The sequence below is a fragment of the Chrysemys picta genome, chromosome 22 (assembly GCF_011386835.1).
Source record: "Chrysemys picta bellii isolate R12L10 chromosome 22, ASM1138683v2, whole genome shotgun sequence".
Classification (NCBI taxonomy): Eukaryota; Metazoa; Chordata; order Testudines; family Emydidae; genus Chrysemys; species Chrysemys picta.
Window position 1 is genome coordinate 9,611,940 of NC_088812.1, and position 20,218 is coordinate 9,632,157.

The following is a 20,218-nucleotide window of genomic DNA, read 5'->3' on the forward strand; positions in this document are numbered from 1 at the left end:
ATTGGCTGAAGTGGTTTCCATCCTATATGGGGTTTACCTAAATGGGGTTTACAGTCTGGTTCAACGTCTCTCAGCACCCCCACAATACAAACTATCCAGCAGCCCTGCCTCTAGGGGAAAAGGGGGGCTCAGCCCCTGTTTGCAGGCAGCCTCCCTGTGAGTCAGGCTGGGAGGAATGAAGGCTTGGGGTCTTACTGTGACATGTGATCATGTCACCTGAACTGGAATCCATCTTTAACCTAGTGCTTTTCCATTGGGAGGGGGACCCAGAGGGACAAAGGATTCCCACCTTATGCAAAAGATATCTAAATGGGTGACTAAGAGTGTCATTTACAGGTCAAAGCAAGTGGAATAACAGAGACTTGGTGGGATAATTCACATGACTGGAGTACTGTCATGGATGGATATAAACTGTTCAGGAAGGACAGGCAGGGCAGAAAAGGTGGGGGAGTTGCGTTGTATGTAAGAGCGGAGTATGACTGCTCAGAGCTCCGGTATGAAACTGCAGAAAAACCTGAGAGTCTCTGGATAAAGTTGAGAAGTGTGAGCAACAAGGGTGATGTTGTGGTGGGAGTCTGCTATAGACCACCAGACCAGGGGGATGAGGTGGAAGAGGCTTTCTTCTGGCAACTAGCAGAAGTTGCTAGATCGCAGGCCCTGGTTCTCATGGGAGACTTTAATCACCCTGATATCTGCTGGGAGAGCAATACAGCGGTGCACAGACAATCCAGGAAGTTCTTGGAAAGTGTAGGGGACAATTTCCTGGTGCAAGTGCTGGAGGAACCAACTAGGGGCAGAGCTTTTCTTGACCTGCTGCTCACAAACAGGGAAGAATTAGTAGGGGAAGCAAAAGTGGATGGGAACCGGGGAGGCAGTGACCATGAGATGGTCGAGTTCAGGATCCTGACACAAGGAAGAAAGGAGAGCAGCAGAATACGGACCCTGGACTTCAGAAAAGCAGACTTTGACTCCCTCAGGGAACAGATGGGCAGGATCCCCTGGGAGAATAACATGAAGGGCAAAGGAGTCCAGGAGAGCTGGCGGTATTTTAGAGAACCCTTATTGCGGTTGCAGGAACAAACCATCCCGATGTGTAGAAAGAATAGTAAATATGGCAGGTGACCAGCTTGGCTAAACAGTGAAATCCTTGCTGATCTTAAACGCAAAAAAGAAGCTTACAAGAAGTGGCAGATTGGACAAATGACCAGGGAGGAGTATAAAAATATTGCTCAGGCATGCAGGAGTGAAATCAGGAAGGCCAAATCACACTTGGAGTTGCAGCTAGCAAGAGATTTTAAGAGTAACAAGAAGGGTTTCTTCAGGTATGTTAGCAACAAGAAGAAAGTCAAGGAAAGTGTGGGCCCCTTACTGAATGAGGGAGGCAACCTAGTGACAGAGGATGTGGAAAAAGCTAATGTACTCAATGCTTTTTTTGCCTCTGTCTTCACGAACAAGGTCAGCTCCCAGACTGCTGCACTGGGCAGCACAATATGGGGAGAAGGTGACCAGCCCTCTGTGGAGAAAGAAGTGGTTCGGGACTATTTAGAAAAACTGGACGTGCACAAGTCCATGGGGCCGGATGCGCTGCATCCGAGGGTGCTAAAGGAGTTGGCGGATGAAATTGCAGAGCCATTAGCCATTATTTTTGAAAACTCATGGTGATCGGGGGAGGTCCCAGATGACTGGAAAAAGGCTAATGTAGTGCCCATCTTTAAAAAAGGGAAGGAGGAGGATCCGGGGAACTACAGGCCAGTCAGCCTCACCTCAGTCCCTGGAAAAATCATGGAGCAGTTCCTCAAGGCATCAGTTATGAAACACTTAGAGGAAAGGAAAGTGATCAGGAACAGTCAGCATGGATTCACCAAGGGCAAGTCGTGCCTGACTAACCTAATTGCCTTCTATGATGAGATAATTGGCTCTGTGGATGAGGGAAAAGCAGTGGATGTGTTATTCCTTGACTTTAGCAATGCTTTTGATACGGTCTCCAACAGTATTCTTGCTACCAAGTTAAAGAAGTATGGGCTGGTTGAATGGACTGTAAGGTGGATAGAAAACTGGCTAGATCATCGGGCTCAACGGGTAGTGATCAATGGCTCCATGTCTAGTTGGCAGCCGGTTTCAAGCGGAGTGCCCCAAGGGTCGGTCCTGCGGCCGGTTTTGTTTAATATCTTTATTAATGATCTGGAGGATGGTGTGGACTGCACTCTCAGCAAGTTTGCAGATGACACTAATCTAGGAGGCGTGGTAGATACACTAGAGGGTAGGGATCGGATACAGAGGGACCTAGACAATTTAGAGGATTGGGGCAAAAAACCTGATGAGGTTCAACAAGGACAAGTGCAGAGTCCTGCACTTAGGATGGAAGAATCCCATGCACTGTTACGGACTAGGGACCGAATGGCTAGGTAGCAGTTCTGCAGAAAAGGACCTAGGGGTCACAGTGGACGAGAAGCTGGATATGAGTCAACAGTGTGCTCTTGTTGCCAAGAAGGCTAACGGCATTTTGGGCTGTATAAGTAGGGGCATTGCCAGCAGATCGAGGAATGTGATCATTCCCCTTTATTCGACATTGGTGAGGCCTCATCTGGAATACTGTGTCCAGTTTTGGGCCCCACACTACAAGAAGGATGTGCAAAAATTGGAAAGAGTCCAGCGGAGGGCAACAAAAATAATTAGGGGGCTGGAGCACATGACTTATGAGGAGAGGCTGAGGGAACTGGGATTGTTTAGTCTCCAGAAGAGACGAATGAGGTGGGATTTGATAGCAGCCTTCAACTACCTGAAGGGGGGTTCCAAAGAGGATGGAGCTCGGCTGTTCTCAGTGGTGGCAGATGACAGAACAAGGAGCAATGGTCTCAAGTTGAAGTGGGGGAGGTTCAGGTTGGATATTAGGAAACACTATTTCACTAGGAGAGTGGTGAAGCACTGGAATGCGTTACCTAGGGAGGTGGTGGAGTCTCCTTCCTTGGAGGTTTTTAAGGCCCAGCTTGACAAAGCCCTGGCTGGGATGATTTAGTTGGGAATTGGTCCTGCTTTGAGCAGGGGGTTGGACTAGATGACCTCTTGAGGTCCCTTCCAACCTTGATATTCTATGATTCTAACATGTACAACCAATGAGTTACCATCTAACTCCTGAGAGTGACAGAATCGTCATGATCTGTCAATTCAAAGCATCTTTCAGGGCACCCCAGGAAGCAGCCCCTGGGGATTTCTGGCTTCAGTTTCAAGTCTCCGGCCCTTCAGAGTTCAAACAGACACAAAGGTGCCGTTTCTTCTTGTCAGGGATTTTTATTCCCTTCCCCCACAGTTCAAGGTGATGGGACGAGTCCATGTGCACATCCCTTCTTTGGCGGATGGGGGGGCAGAGGAATCAAAAAAGTCTTTTGTCTTCTGATGTTCCACAACGGTTTGTCTGGTGTCTATGGGCCTTCTTTTGTTGGCCAGAAGATGACAGTTCCCGCGGCAAACTAGTATTTCACGCCTGGTAATGTTTCTCTCTCACTGTGAGGGCTTCCAGTTTCAGAGCAAACACTGAAACTTATCTTATGAATTGGGATACAGACATTACCAGTGAGATTGATGCAGCAGCAACAAACAAGCATTTCACAGAGTCTACACTGAACACATTCTTCTAAGACTAATCCTTATTTTGAGCAAAACTAACCTGGTCTGATCTCCAGCTCTGAGGCCATTGGTTCTTAGCTAATGCCTGCAGCCAGGACAAGGGCTGGCTCTTGGCCTGTCAGCCTCACACTCGGTGCCTAGGAAATCACTTAGGAGTCCTGCACTTAGGACAGAAGAATCCCAGGCACTGCTACAGGCTGGGGACTGACTGGCTAAGCAGCAGTTCTGCAGAAAAGGGCCTGGGGATTACAGTGGACGAGAAGCTGGATATGAGTCAGCAGTGTGCCCTTGTTGCCAAGAAGGCTAACGGCATATTGGGCTGCATTCGTAGGAGCATTGGCAGCAGATCGAGGGAAGTGATTATTCCCCTGTATTCGGCACTGGTTAGGCCACATCTGGAATATTGAGTCCAGTTTTGAGGCCCCCCACTACAGAAAGGATGTGGACAAATTGGAGAGAGTCCAGTGGAGGGCAACGAAAATGATTAGGGGGCTGGGACACATGACTTACGAGGAGAGGCTGAGGGAACTGGGCTTATTTAGTCTGCAGAAGAGAAGAGTGAGGGGGGGATTTGATAGCAGCCTTCAACTTCCTGAAAGGGGGTTCCAAAGAGCTTGGAGCTAGTCTGATCTCAGTGGTGGCAGGTGACAGAACAAGGAGCAATGGTCTCAAGTTGCAGTGGAGGAGGTCTAGGTTGGATATTAGGAAAAAACTATTTCACTAGGCAGGTGTTGAAGCACTGGAATGGGTTACCTGTGGAGGTGGTGGAATTTCCATCCTTAGAGGTTTTTAAAGCCCAGCTTGACAAAGGCCTGGCTGGCATGATTTAGTTGGAGATTGGTTCTACTTTGAGCAGGGAGTTGGACTAGATGATCTCCTGAGGTCCCTTCCAATGCTGATCTTCTATGATTCTACGTCTCTATCCCATTAATGTCTCCTCACGTTGGAAGGACTGTGTCTCAGATCTACAGGGTTGGCGGTATGGCCCCAGTTTTGTGTAAGGTTACTCTTGGCCCCTTACTGAAACTCTGTGTGTGTGTGTGGGGGGGTGTTGGTTGGCCAGAAAAGCAGCCCAGGGAGCTAGAGGCAGAGCAGCATCCATGCTGGGGCTGGAGCAGTGAGCACTGTGGGGAGCGAGGGGGGAACCTGGACACCAGGTGCAGCGCAGAGAGATGCCCCCAGCCAAGAGGCCTTGCAGGCCACACTTGGAGGGGTATCATAACCCTGACAGGGGACTGACCCTGGGAACAAGGGTCCTGACACCTAAAGCCAGAAGGCGTGTGGCCACCACCAGAGCAAGTGTCCGACCCGCAGCATCCCTGCAGCACAGCTAGGGCCTGGGCAGGAGACCTGGGAGCGTGAGGGACAGACTGAACTGCTCTTACATTCCCTAAATATGTAGCATTCTATTAGTTATATGCTGATACCTGGTCATAGGGGGCTTTTTTGCTTGCTTTATTATCCTCTTGTCTGTTTGTTGTGCTGTTAATATGTGTTAGTTAATGACAGTTAAGGACCATCTTGTTCCATGTATGTACAGGTCCTAGCACAATGGGATCCTGGTCTGTGACTGGGACTATGAGGCAGTACTGCAATACAAATAATCACATGCTGATCTACAGAAATACTTTTGTACTGTGGCCATCCCCACTGGCTTAAGAGATTAGTCACTGAAAATGGAAGTATGTGAACTTGACATCTGCAGTTTAACTCAGTCTCCTGCACTGAGTGTTCTTCTTCGAGTGCTTGCTCATATCCATTCCATTAGGTGTGCGCGCGCCGCGTGCACGATCGTCGGAGAATTTTCTACCCTAGCAACACCGGCGGGTCGGCTGTGGAGCCCCCTAGAGTGGCGCCTTCATGGCGCTGAATATATACCCCAGCCGACCCGGCGCCCCCTCAGTTCCTTCTTACCGCCCCTGACGGTCGTTGGAACTGTGGAGCACGGCATAGCTGTTCTCCACTCTCCCTAGCTTATTTAGTCATTTACAGTTATAGTTATAGTTCTAGTTGTTTATAGTTAAATAGTTGGTTTTTTCACTTGTCACTAGTTGTTATATAGTTCAAGGGGATTAAGGGGGTTGTCTCCCCCTTTTTCCCCCGGCCGCGTGGCCGGGCTCATGCCCAAGGCTCCCGGCTTCAAACAGTGCACCTCCTGCGCTAAGCCTATGCCAACGAGCGACCCGCACGACTCCTGTCTGAAGTGCCTGGGAGAGTCCCATCAAACAGATAAGTGCAAGATCTGTAAGGCCTTCAGACCAAGGACCAAGAAGGAGCGGGACTTTCGGCTCCGGCAACTCCTTATGGAGGCGGCACTTACCCCGGACGCTCCATCAGCGCGTCAGGCCCCGGCACCTGGCACCTCGGTGCGCAGTGCCCCGGCGGCACCGACTATTCCGACCACACGAGTGGCGTCGGACAAGCCCCCACGGCACCGGACCTCGTCGGCACCGCAAGCACAGCAAGTGCCTCGGCGCCGGTCATTATCCCCGGGGCATAAAAAAGCCCATAAGACGGGGACCTCCGTGCCGAAGATGCCGGCTCCCCCAGTGCCGGGGGTAGAGCCGCGTCCATCTGTGGAGCACCGGAAACAGGTGCCTCCAGCACCGTCGACTCCGGCTCCGAGGCCGTTGAGTCCGGTGCAGATAGGATCTCCACCGAGACCGGCGGTGATACAGTGCCTCCCGTCGACCCCAGAGACCTTTGAGACGGCGAGAGACTTGATCGCTCTCACGGAGCCGGCACCGCCCCAACCACCGGCACCCACGGCACCGTTGACTCGTCCGGTCCAGTCTAGGGGGAAGCCTGCCTTGATGCGCCCTCCATCGCAAGGGCTGGAACCGCGACACCGGTCCAGGTCCCGAAGCAGGTCCCCACGCCGCTCGCAGTCCCGGCGCCGGATATCTCCTCGGCACCGGTCGTACTCGCGGCCAAGATCTTCGTCGCGGCACCGCTCTACGTCTCGGCACCGCTATGATCGTCGGCACCGATCAACATCGAAACGTAGTTCTCGGCACCGCTACGATCGACGCTCGACGTCGAGAGGCCGCTCCCGGCACCGGGCCTACTCCAGGTCATCGTCGAGGTCCAGATCCGACTCCCGGCACCGGCGAGGTCATCGGCACCGGTCGCGGTCCCGGCACCGATCGCCGGCACCGCGTGGAGATAGAACATCTCCGGACCGGCACCGTGCGGCACCGCAGCCCACGGGATTCGTCTCGGCGCACTCGGCACCGCCATGGCCATCGAGATCGGTGTCCCGCTCCTCTGAGGACTTATCGAGATCGGCATACCCCCCTCAGGGGCAAGCCGAGGAGCAGGACATAGGCCATTGGCAGGAGGTAGCAGAGGACCCTGCTCATGGCCCATCTCACTGGTCGTTCTGGACCCCGTGGGCGTACCATCAGGCCCAAGGGGCTCCAATAGCTTCGACCTCTCGCTCGGGCCACTCCGTTAGAAGGGCCCCGGAGTCCACCATCTCTCGGCCTCCGCCAGGGGGCATGGAGGCTTCCGTGTCCGCACCACCTGACGTCCTGGACCCAAGCGCAGGTGATGCTCCGGCCCAGGAGCAGGGAGACCAGGACCCTCCCTTGGATCCTTTACCTCCGGAGGCATCTTCCTCTTCCTCTCCGGATGAGGCAGTGGCGGGCACATCGTGCACAGGTCCACCCCCAATAGATCTTCGGGCTCACCAGGACCTCCTACGTAGGGTGGCCCGTAACATGGACCTGCAGGCGGAGGAGATAGTGGAGGTGCAGGACCCCATCGTAAATATCCTCGCGGCGGATGCCCCATCGAGAGTGGCGTTACCCCTGATCCGCACGATCCAGGCGAACGCAAATACGATATGGCAAACTCCTGCCTCTATCCCACCCACAGCGAGAGGGGTGGAAAGAAAGTACTTCGTCCCTTCCAAAGACTACGAGTACTTGTATACCCACCCCCAGCCGTGTTCACTGGTGGTGGCATCAGTGAATGCAAGGGAGCGCCACGGTCAACAGGCCGCAGCGCCCAAATCGAAGGAGGCTAAGCGCCTCGATTTGTTTGGCCGTAAAGTTTATTCAGCCGGAGGGCTGCAACTTAGAGCGGCTAACCAGCAGGCGCTCTTGAGCCGCTACAACTTTAACTCCTGGAACTCTATGGGGAAGTTCAAGGAATTGGTTCCCCAAGAGTCCAGGGAGGAGTTTGGGGCCTTGGTAGAGGAGGGTAAGAAGGTGGCTCGGACCTCCTTGCAGGCCTCCTTGGACATAGCGGACTCTGCTGCGAGAACCCTGGCCTCAGGTATCGCTATGCGGAGGATCTCCTGGCTCCAGGTTTCGGGTTTGCCTCAGGAACTGCAGCAAACCCTGCAGGATCTGCCCTTCGAAGGACAGGGATTGTTCTCGGAGAAGACGGACTCTCGCCTGCAGAGCCTCAAGGACTCCAGGACAATCATGCGTTCCCTGGGGATGCATGTTGCGGGCCCTCAGCGCAGGCCATTTAGGCCTCAGCCTCAGCGCTTCTACCCCCCCCACCTCGTCAGAGACAGGACTCGGCCCGGAGGCGTGGGCGAGGTGGTAGACGAAGGTGGACCGGCCCTCAACCCGGTCAGAACCAAGGGCCACCAAGACCACCCGCAGGCCCCAGGCAGAACTTTTGAAGGTGCGGTCGAGGACGGCGCCCCAGTCATCCCCCAGGATCCAGCCCCCTCCTTTCGGGATCGCCTCTCCCACTTCCACCGTGTTTGGTCCCTTATAACTTCGGACCGTTGGGTCCTTCGCACGGTGGAGAGGGGATACGCTATCCAGTTTTCTTCAATCCCCCCCTCCCACCCCCCTTCCCCGTCCCTCTTCAGGGACCCTTCTCACGAGCAACTTCTTATACAGGAGGTTTCCACGCTCCTTGCTATGGGGGCCATAGAGGAGGTTCCAGCAGAGTTAAGGGGATTTTATTCCCGTTACTTCCTGATCCCCAAGTCCAAAGGAGGTCTACGACCCATCTTAGACTTGCGCGGACTCAACAAATTCGTAGTAAAGTTGAAGTTCCGCATGGTCTCTTTGGGGGCCATTATCCCTTCCCTCGATCCTGGAGACTGGTTCGCCGCCCTCGACATGAAAGACGCATACTTTCATATCGCAATTTACCCGCCTCACAGACGCTTCCTGCAATTCGTGGCAAGCACTACCAATTTGCAGTCCTTCCCTTCGGCCTATCCTCGGCCCCAAGAGTGTTCACGAAATGTATGGCTGTCGTGGCAGCGTACCTTCGTCGGCAAGGGATACAGGTGTTCCCGTACCTAGACGACTGGCTGGTACGCGGTCGCACCAAAGAGCAAGTTCGAGCTCACGTCCACATAATAGTGCACACATTCAACGAGTTGGGCATCCTACTCAACAAGGACAAATCCACTCTAGAACCTACCCAGAGAATAGAATTCATCGGCGTAGTCCTAGACTCCAGACGTGCACAAGCCATCCTGCCAGACAACCGCTTTTGCACCATCACGAGCCTCATTCAAGGGCTCAAGGCCTTCCCAACTACTACGGTGAGGTCGTGCCTTACCCTGCTGGGTCACATGGCTTCCTGCACGTACGTAACCAGGCATGCCAGACTTCGGCTTCGCCCACTCCAGCCCTGGGTGTCATCGGTATACCGCCCACATCGGGACAGCCTGAACATGGTGGTCACGGTCCCGAACTCGGTCCTGACCTCCCTCACATGGTGGCTAGATCACAATGTGGTTTGCGAGGGGATGCCATTTCACGCCCCACAACCCTCTCTGCACCTGGTCACAGACGCTTCATCTCTGGGTTGGGGCGCCCATCTCAACGAACACCATACCCAGGGCCTGTGGACTGCATCCCAGCTAGCCCTGCACATCAATGTTCGGGAACTGATGGCGGTGCGCCTGGCGTGCCAGGCATTTCTCAATCTCCTACGTGGCCGCTGTGTGTTAGTTCTCATCGACAACACCACGGCCATGTTTTACATCAACAAGCAAGGAGGAGCACGTTCGTCAGCTCTATGCCAAGAGGCGATTCGCCTATGGGACTTCTGCATCGCCCACTCAATCCATCTCACGGCATCGTTCCTCCCTGGAGTCCAGAACACTTTAGCGGACCGACTCAGCAGGTCCTTTCAGACGCACGAGTGGTCTATCCGGCCGGACATCATACATTCCGTCTTCCAGAAGTGGGGGTTTCCCCAGGTAGACCTGTTTGCATCTCGAGACAACAGGAAGTGCCATGTGTTCTGCTCCCTGCAAGGTCGAGCTCCGGGCTCCCTCTCGGATGCGTTTCTCCTTCCCTGGAAAGACCACCTGTTTTATGCCTTCCCTCCGTTTCCTCTGGTCCACAAGGTACTGCTCAAATTGCGCAGAGACCAGGCACAGGTAATTCTGGTCGCCCCAGCGTGGCCGAGACAACATTGGTACACCACACTGTTGGAACTCTCGGTTCAGACACCGATCCCGCTTCCATTATGTCCAGATCTCATCTCGCAGGACCACGGCCGGCTGCGTCACCCCGACCTGCAATCGCTCCACCTCACGGCGTGGTTGCTCCATGGTTCACCCAGGCAGAGCAACAGTGCTCGCACTCGGTCCAACAGATTCTGCTGAGCAGTAGGAAGCCTTCAACACGGACCACATACTTGGCCAAGTGGAAGCGGTTCTCCTGTTGGTGCGAACAACGAGCCACGTCCCCGTTACAGGCACCTATTCCTCTCATATTGGAATATCTCCTCTCCCTAAAACAGCAGGGGTTGGCGATATCTTCAATTAGAGTTCACCTGGCCGCTATATCAGCCTTTCACCCAGGAGAACTCGCGTCCTCGGTATTCTCTAACCCGATGGTCCTTAGATTCCTCAAGGGCTTAGACCGGATGTACCCACAACAACGTCAGCCCGTTCCGACGTGGGACCTCAACCTGGTTCTCTCCAAGCTCACAGGTCCTCCATTCGAGCCACTGGCCACCTGTTCACTTTTGTACCTATCCTGGAAGACAGCCTTCCTCGTAGCCATCACCTCAACAAGGCGCGTTTCTGAACTCAGGGCGCTTACATCCGAGCCCCCTTACACGGTTTTCCATAAGGATAAAGTGCAGCTTCGTCCACATCCTGCCTTTCTCCCTAAGGTGGTTTCTCCTTTTCATATCAACCAGGATATATTTCTCCCGGTCTTTCATCCTAAACCACATGCTACTCGCCAGGATCAACGTTTGCATTCTCTGGACGTACGCAGGGCCCTGGCTTTCTATATTGACCGCACAAGGCACTTTAGAAAGACGACGCAACTCTTCGTTGCAGTGGCCGACCGAATGAAAGGCTCACCGGTCTCCTCACAACGCCTATCCTCCTGGATTACGTCTTGCATCCGGACTTGCTATGACCTGGCAGGTGTCTCAGCACCGCACCTCACCGCTCACTCCACGAGGGCCCAAGCTTCCTCGACGGCTTTCCTGGCGCAAGTTCCGATCCAGGACATTTGTAGAGCTGCGGTTTGGTCATCAGTCCACACATTTACAGCTCACTATGCACTAGTGCAGCAGTCCAGGGACGATGCCGCTCTCGGATCAGCGGTTTTGCACACAGCAACGTCTCACTCCGACCCCACCACCTAAGTTGGGCTTGGGAGTCACCTAATTGGAATGGATATGAGCAAGCACTCGAAGAAGAAAAGACGGTTACTCACCGTTGTAACTGTTGTTCTTCGAGATGTGTTGCTCATATCCATTCCAAACCCGCCCCCCTTCCCCACTGTCGGAGTAGCCGGCAAGAAGGAACTGAGGGGGCGCCGGGTCGGCTGGGGTATATATTCAGCGCCATGAAGGCGCCACTCTAGGGGGCTCCACAGCCGACCCGCCGGTGTTGCTAGGGTAGAAAATTCTCCGACGATCGTGCACGCGGCGCGCGCACACCCCTAATTGGAATGGATATGAGCAACACATCTCGAAGAACAACAGTTACAACGGTGAGTAACCGTCTTTTCTTTCTGCTCAATACAACTCAATGGTAGGTATGTCTACATAATAGGGTTATGAAGATGGGTCTATGGGAGGGTTTGACTTCCTCTACCATGGGCTGCTATTGCAGGAAGGAGGTTTGCTGGGAAGAGATGGGGTCCGTCTGACCAAGAAGGAGAAGAACATCTTCATGCACTGACTCACCAACCTTATGAGAAGAGCTTAAAACTAAGTTCAGAGGGGGCAGGTGAAAAAAGCCACCAGGTAAAAAAACGTGACCTTAATAGAGGACTAGATATTTGAGGAGAAGTAGATGTGGAAAATTGCAGTCGAATTATAGGAGAAACAAGAGGGAAATCTATGGGGGCATCTGCTTAACATCTTAGATGTCTATACACAAATGCAAGGAGTGATAATAATGGGGAATAAACAGTAAGAACTGGGAGTTTTAGTACATAAGTCATAACTCAGCTTAACTGGCATCACAGATACTTGATGGGTTAAATCTCATGACTGGAATATTGGTATAGAGGCCTATAGCTTGTTCAGGAAGGACAGGCATGAAAAAGAAAAGAAAAGAGGAAGTATTGCATTGTACACTTGTTCTGAGGTCCAGAAGGAAGTGAGAAGCAGACCAGTTGAAAGTCTGAATAAAGATAAAAGAGGGAAAAAACAGGGGTGATGTCCTGGTAGGGGTCTATTACATATCACTTGTCAAGGTTCCTTCCCCACTCTGAACTTTAGGGTACAGATGTAGGGACCTGCATGAAAACCTCTAAGCTTCTCTACCAGCTTAGATCTGCTTTTGCTGCCACCACTCCCAATGTGCTAAGTCCCTTCCCTGGGTAGCCTTGAGAGACTCTTCCACCAATTCCCTGGTGAACACTGATCCCAAACCCTTTGGATCTTAAAACAAGGAGGAATTAATCATTCCTCCCCTTCCCTTTCTCCCCACCAATTCCTGGTGAGTCCAGATCAATCCCCTTGGATCTTAGAACAAGGAAAAATCAATCAGGTTCTTAAAAAGAAGGCTTTTAATTAAAGAAAGAAAGGTAAAATCATCTCTGTAAAATCAGGATGGACAATAACTTTACAGGGTAATCAAACTTAAAGAGCTCAGAGGACCCCCCTCTAGCCTTAGGTTCAAAGTTACAGCAAACAGAGGTAAACACTCTAGCAAAAGGAACATTTACAAGTTGAGAAAACAAAGATAAAACTAACACGCCTTGCCTGGCTGTACTTACAAGATTGAAATATGAGAGACTTGTTCAGAAAGATTTGGAGAGCATGGATTGACGTCTGGTCCCTCTTAGTCCCAAGAGCGAACAACCACCAAAACAAAGAGCACAAACAAAAGCCTTCCGCCCACCAAGATTTGAAAGTATCTTGTCCCCTTATTGGTCCTTTGGCTCAGGTGTCAGCCAGGTTACCTGAGCTTCTTAACCCTTTACAGGCAAAAGGACTTTGGAGTCTCTGGCCAGGAGGGATTCTACAGTATTGTACACAAGAGGGCGGTTACCTTTCCCTTTATACTTATGACACCACCAAATCAGGAAGAGGAGGGAGATGAGGCATTTCTAGAACAAATAACAGAAATATCCAAAACACAAATCCTGATGATAATGGGGGACTTTACCTACCCAGACATCTACTGAAAAAGGAATATGGCAAAACACAAAATTATCCAATAAGTTCCTGGAATATACTGGGGACAATGCTTTGTTTCAGAAAATGGAGGAAGTAACCAGGGGGACAGCCATTTTAGACTTGATTCTGACCAACAGGGAGGAGCTGGTTGTGAAGGTGGAAGGTGATTTGGGTGAAAGTGATCATGAATGATAGATTTCATGATTCTAAGGAAAGGAAGGAGTGAGAATAAGAAGAAGGACTAGAAAAAGCAGCCAATGCAAAGGAAAGATAGGAAGAATAGTAAGTGGCCAATATGGCTCCATCAGAAGTTTTTTAGTGACACGTAAATCAAAAAGAAATCCTACAAAATGTGGAAACATGGACGAGTTACTAAGGCGGAGTATGAAAGAATAGCATATATGTGTAAGGACAAAATCAGAAAGGGTAGAAAGGCACAAAATAAGTTATGCATAGCAAGGGACAAATGTAATTGGAATTCTTTTTCCATATGGTTTATTGCAAAGAGTGTCATCACTCTGAATGATTTAAAGGCAACATAACTTCCAAAATCAAGTGTTGGCTCTACATATGGCCATACATATGATACCACACTGTATTAAACACAATACAAATTAATGTCGTTGATTTGTTTGGCAGGACATGGAAATGAAGTATAAATTTCAATTCATTGTAAAACAATATAAAATCAATATTTGTAATACAGTTCAATAAGGTTTCATCTGGCTTTTTGATCAACCAAATTAAAAAGCAAAGGAAACCCGCCAACCAACCACACTCAAGTGTCACTGTGCATTCTCCAAGGCCGTTTCTTCTCTTTCTTTCTTTGGTGCTTTTATTTTATATAATTTCAACCTGGAGCAGATTTTCAGATTAAACCGATAGTGGAAAGTATGGCAAACTGAGAGAGGGACCGAAGCAAAATTCAAAATGATGTAGAGAGAATGAGAAATTCGACACTGGAGCAAATTTAGCCACCTATTGGACTGCTTACATGTATGGGCCCAGATATTGAAATGTATTAAGGTTCCTAACATCTATTGATTTCAGTGCGAGTTAGGAGCCTAAATAACTTTGACCATGTAATTACATCACATACCTGGTCAGCAGCAGTTTATGTGGTGTGCCACAGTCACATGGATGTCATAATAGTGCTTGCATAATCTTAACTGGCTATCCTGGACATGACTGACTGAGAGGCCAGCTGCCTATCAGTACGGGAGCTCTTTGGAGGTCGGACTGAAGGAAGTATTAAACATGAATAAATTTGTGAGTGAGCAGGAGGTAATGGACAGAGGTAAGGGTCAGCATTGTATTCTCCATATCCATTCTATAATCACAAACACATTTAGAAAGCATAGGCATACAGATAGATTAGCTGTAATGTTCTCCATTTATATGACCAGAACCTCAGCTGCTGTAAACCAGTATCGCTCTGTTGACTTCCTTGTAGCTGTGTTGATTTACACCAGTTGAGGAGTTGGCCTACAGCCTCTGGACCTGCAAACTTTCCTGAGAATCGGAGTTTCTATTGAATGCTATGGGGGAGATCTTCCATCTTTTCTCCCAGTTGTTTTAGGTTTATTATGGGTCCTCATTTTGTGTCTTCTGCATCCATGGAGCCAAGATCTAGCTGTGGAATCCACCAGAGATGGGGGAAATTAGAACAAAAAAATGCAGAAGGACTTCTCCTCTAGCTGTCTAAATGAAGCTCTGCTAATATCTTAAATGCAGGATAAGAAAGCATGGGGTCACATTTCTTAGCAACATTAGTGCTCCTAATCCCACACTATCACTACTGCAGCTAGATGGGCAGTGTAGGTTACAGTTATGATTCAGTTTGCATCTGGGTGTTAGAACTGAAGGATGCAATTTGCATAAAGGATGGGTAATCACCTAACCTCAAGCAGTCTAGAACAAATAACAGAAATATCCAAAACACAAATCCGGATGATAATGGGGGACTTTACCTACCCAGACATCTACTGAAAAAGGAATATGGCAAAACACAAAATTATCCAATAAGTTCCTGGAATATACTGGGGACAATGCTTTGTTTCAGAAAATGGAGGAAGTAACCAGGGGGACAGCCATTTTAGACTTGATTCTGACCAACAGGGAGGAGCTGGTTGTGAAGGTGGAAGGTGATTTGGGTGAAAGTGATCTTGAATGATAGATTTCATGATTCTAAGGAAAGGAAGGAGTGAGAATGATAGAAGAAGGACTAGAAAAAGCAGACTTTAACATACTCAGAGAATTGGTCGGTAGCCACCCAGGAGAAAAAAATCTAAGGCATAAAGGAGTTCAGGAAAGCTGGCAGTTTCTCAAGGAGACAATATTAAAGGCACAACTGCCAATGCAAAGGAAAGATAGGAAGAATAGTAAGTGGCCAATATGGCTCCATCAGAAGTTTTTTAGTGACACGTAAATCAAAAAGAAATCCTACAAAATGTGGAAACATGGACGAGTTACTAAGGCGGAGTATGAAAGAATAGCATATATGTGTAAGGACAAAATCAGAAAGGGTAGAAAGGCACAAAATAAGTTATGCATAGCAAGGGACAAATGTAATTGGAATTCTTTTTCCATATGGTTTATTGCAAAGAGTGTCATCACTCTGAATGATTTAAAGGCAACATAACTTCCAAAATCAAGTGTTGGCTCTACATATGGCCATACATATGATACCACACTGTATTAAACACAATACAAATTAATGTCGTTGATTTGTTTGGCAGGACATGGAAATGAAGTATAAATTTCAATTCATTGTAAAACAATATAAAATCAATATTTGTAATACAGTTCAATAAGGTTTCATCTGGCTTTTTGATCAACCAAATTAAAAAGCAAAGGAAACCCGCCAACCAACCACACTCAAGTGTCACTGTGCATTCTCCAAGGCCGTTTCTTCTCTTTCTTTCTTTGGTGCTTTTATTTTATATAATTTCAACCTGGAGCAGATTTTCAGATTAAACCGATAGTGGAAAGTATGGCAAACTGAGAGAGGGACCGAAGCAAAATTCAAAATGATGTAGAGAGAATGAGAAATTCGACACTGGAGCAAATTTAGCCACCTATTGGACTGCTTACATGTATGGGCCCAGATATTGAAATGTATTAAGGTTCCTAACATCTATTGATTTCAGTGCGAGTTAGGAGCCTAAATAACTTTGACCATGTAATTACATCACATACCTGGTCAGCAGCAGTTTATGTGGTGTGCCACAGTCACATGGATGTCATAATAGTGCTTGCATAATCTTAAGATCTAGCTGTGGAATCCACCAGAGATGGGGGAAATTAGAACAAAAAAATGCAGAAGGACTTCTCCTCTAGCTGTCTAAATGAAGCTCTGCTAATATCTTAAATGCAGGATAAGAAAGCATGGGGTCACATTTCTTAGCAACACTAGTGCTCCTAATCCCACACTATCACTACTGCAGCTAGATGGGCAGTGTAGGTTACAGTTATGATTCAGTTTGCATCTGGGTGTTAGAACTGAAGGATGCAATTTGCATAAAGGATGGGTAATCACCTAACCTCAAGCAGTCTTTCCTGGGAAGGGGAAATCTTGTTAGTTCCTCTTTCATGCTTTGGAATGCTGTTACAATGGAGACAGATAAATATGGCATTTCAGAGTTCTTGTTAAATATTAAGTCTCCTGGAGAATTTCTGGCCACAGCTAAGAGATACATGGGATAAAAAAAAATTCGGATTTTTTTAATATATCAGCTATTTCATAGTTTCGTAGAGTTTAAAGCCAGTAGGGACCATTAGATCATCTAGTCTGACTTCCTGTATTTCACAGGCCATTAAAATGTCACCTAGCAACCCTACACTGTACCCAAAAACTTGTCTTGGACTAAAACATTTCAGTCTTTAGGAGACTGGTCCACCTTACCAGGTGTCCCTTCTCCTGCTATGGCCAGTCCCTGATGCTTCAGATGAAGGTTGGAGGGAACCACCCGACCCCACTCACAGCGTACACTTAGTCAATTGTGCATGGGGGAAAAAGTCCTTTATGACCTCTACAGGCAACCGGATGAACTCTGTTCCATGAGTCTTCTCTGCAAGTATTTAAACGACCATACAATAAGATTAAAGACTTTCTTCAAAACAGGGGGCCTAAAGTTAGGCTTCTAAATTCATACGGAGGTCTAAAAAAGTGGCCTGATTTTCAAGAGATACTGAGCCCCCAAAAGTTCCCAGCATAGCCAATAGGTACATCTGGATGCTCAGGATTTTTGAAAATGAGGCCCTGACTAAGCAAAACTCTTAAGCATATGCTTAACTTTAGGTCTCTTTGTTGGCTTAGAGTTAAGCACGTGATTAGGATGCTGACTCAGGGCATAGGTGCCTTAATATGGATTTAGGAGCTTAAGTTTAGGCACCCAGTTTTGAAAATTTTGACCATAAATTATTATTCTGTATGCGATCAAAACTCTTGAATTGATAGTAAAGAGGGAAAGGAAGATTAATTTACATGGGAATCTACTTGAAAGGAGCAAATTTTCTTCATTATGATTTCCCCCCAAACACATTGGGTAGTTCAGCAAACAAACCTGGTCATCAGGAGCAAGGAAGAGGATTTACATGATTCCCAGGTCTACTTCTCAGTGTTTGGGCTCCTGCAGGATCTTTACTGGACAGTGAATTAAAGAGACCGGCATCAATTTCTACTATCAGTGGTAACCAGTCGAATCCTTTTATTTAATTTCAGGTGTTTATACTGAGGTTGTTTCCCTCCTGGCAAATATGGATGACCAAGATAAGGGCAAAATTGCCCTCAGGATTGCCTTTATAGCTGAGACCAAGCTGGCTAGCGTTGTGACAGTTCTGCTAGAGAAACTGCAACAGGATGAGGTAGGGCAATTTCATGAAATTACATCTGCTTTCCATGTGTCCAAACCAAATTCTGCCTGATTTCAGGGGGGTATAGGGGAATGCATGGGAGTAATTCAGTATAGAACTTGGCCTGGCGCACCATCAGTATAATCAGTATTCACCCTTCTGTCCTCAGGCATAAACTCATAATGCAAAATGCTGTTATTACAGATCAGGATGATATAATGCTCTATAAAGAGAGAGTTGTCCTTTTACACACAGTGGAGTACATGGGCTGGATATAGTAAAAGTACACTGTAGGACTTGCAGTAATCTCTTCCAATAATACTTTGCCCTTCTTTAGCATCTTCATCCAAAAATCTCAAAGCACTTACCTAATACTAATGAATTAAGACTCACATCTTGTGAGAATGGTAAGCATTATCCCCATTTACGGATGATTTGTGTCACAGGGAATTAAGTTACTTGCTCAACACCACTTAGCAAGTTAGTAAAAGAATGTGAATAAAGTGAATAAAGTGAACTGACTCCCTGCTCTAAATCCTAGGCTCATTAATTATGTACGTGCGCAGTAGTGCAGAATTCCCCCAGGAGTAATATTCAGACCCCTTTTTCCATTTATTGATACTTGCATCCAACAAAGTTCATTTCTCTATTAAGGGCCAACACGGAAGGTATTTTAGTTTCAATTAAAGTACTAGGAGGCCAAGACAAGCAGTTCAGTTCAAAACTGAACTTGGCCTCCTAGTACTTTAATTATTTGAATTACTCAATTATGCTAATTAATTTGATTAATTACTTGAATTACGTACTGCTTATGTATTCGTAAGTTATCAGTGACAATTTTCAATTACAAAAATCCTCCTTCCATTTAAAAATGAATGGAAGGAGCTTCTCCCCAGTGGAGCTGTCTGGTATGATTGCAGTGTGCAGAAGCAGTCCTTTTCAAGCAGAACCACTGGAATGTTTAGCCAGTCAAGAGATCTGATTGGCTTTGAACATTCCAAAGTGCTTTATGACCTTGGCATGCAGGTCACATAGATTTAGAGACTCGCAGGAGACAGAGATGGAAAAGACCTATTGGATCATCCAGTCCATTTCCCTGCTAATGCAGGAGCATTCCCAGCGACCATTTTCCACTGTTTTGGCCAAACTAATTTTAAAAGCCCCTAATGACTGAGCTTCCATCACTTTCCTAGGAAGACTATGTCATAGCCTAATAGACCTGTCTCACAGTTGGGGCATTTTTCCTGTTATTAAATTGTATGTCTTTTTTTAGTTTAATCCCATTACTCATAATTTTACCTAAATGTATTATACTAAAAAATTCCTCTCCCTCTTTGGTGTTCACACCCTTCAGATACTTGTATGGTATTATCATGTCTCTCTCATAGTCATCCCTTGGCCGCGTCTGCCATAGACAGCTCTTTCAGTCTGTCTGCAGAAGCAGAGGTCTGCTCGGGCCCAATTTTTAAGCCCAACCTGAACTGGCCCCAAGCCCACTCACCTCACCCTGAGAGGGTTGAATCATTTTCCATTCTGATCCCAACCCTTCCCCCCAAACCAGATACTCAGGGCCGGCTTTAGGCCGATTCAGCCGATTCGGCTGAATTGGGCCCCACGCCAAGAGGGCCCCGTGCCGCAGCTCTCCACCCCGCCCCCAGCTCACTTCCCTCTCCTCCCCTCCCCTGAACGCTCCGCCCCCTGCTCCTCCCCCGCCCCTGCTTCCCGCGAATCAGAGGTTCGCGGGAAGTCTGAAAAGAAGCAGGGGCTGGCAGGCAGCACCAGGTAAGCTGGGGTGGTGGGGGGTGTGAGAAGGGCTCCGGGGAGGCGTGGCGCGGCCCAGTCCAGCCCCGGCCGAGCACCTCCGGCCGCAGCAGCTCCGGCCCCGGGGCGCCGGTCCGGGCTGCTCGGCTCGGCTCCGGCCCAGGCCCCGTGGCTCGAGCCCGGCCACCGCTGAGCGGCTCCGGGTCCGGCCTGGCCCCCGCGGCTCGGCTCCGGGTCCGGCCCGGCTCGGGCCCAGCCCCCCGGCTCAGCTCCAGTCCGGCCCTGGCTGAGCGGCTCCGGGCCAGACCCAAGCCCCACGACCCCGGCTGGAACTCCGGCCGGAGCGGGGCCCGATTCCTGGGGGCGGGGCTTGCGGCAAGCCACGCCCCCA

At 49.0% G+C, this 20,218-nt stretch overlaps 1 protein-coding gene across 1 annotated transcript in view; it reads left to right on the forward strand.

Annotated features, from left to right (window-relative positions):
• The first annotated feature begins 17,970 nt into the window (after nt 1-17,970).
• LOC135977176 (maestro heat-like repeat-containing protein family member 2B) overlaps nt 17,971-20,218 on the forward strand; it is a 49,136-nt gene continuing 46,888 nt past the window's right edge. The window contains exon 1 of the mRNA XM_065576484.1: nt 17,971-18,078. Coding sequence (XP_065432556.1) covers nt 17,971-18,078 — 108 coding nt within the window. The remainder of the gene's footprint in view (nt 18,079-20,218) is intronic.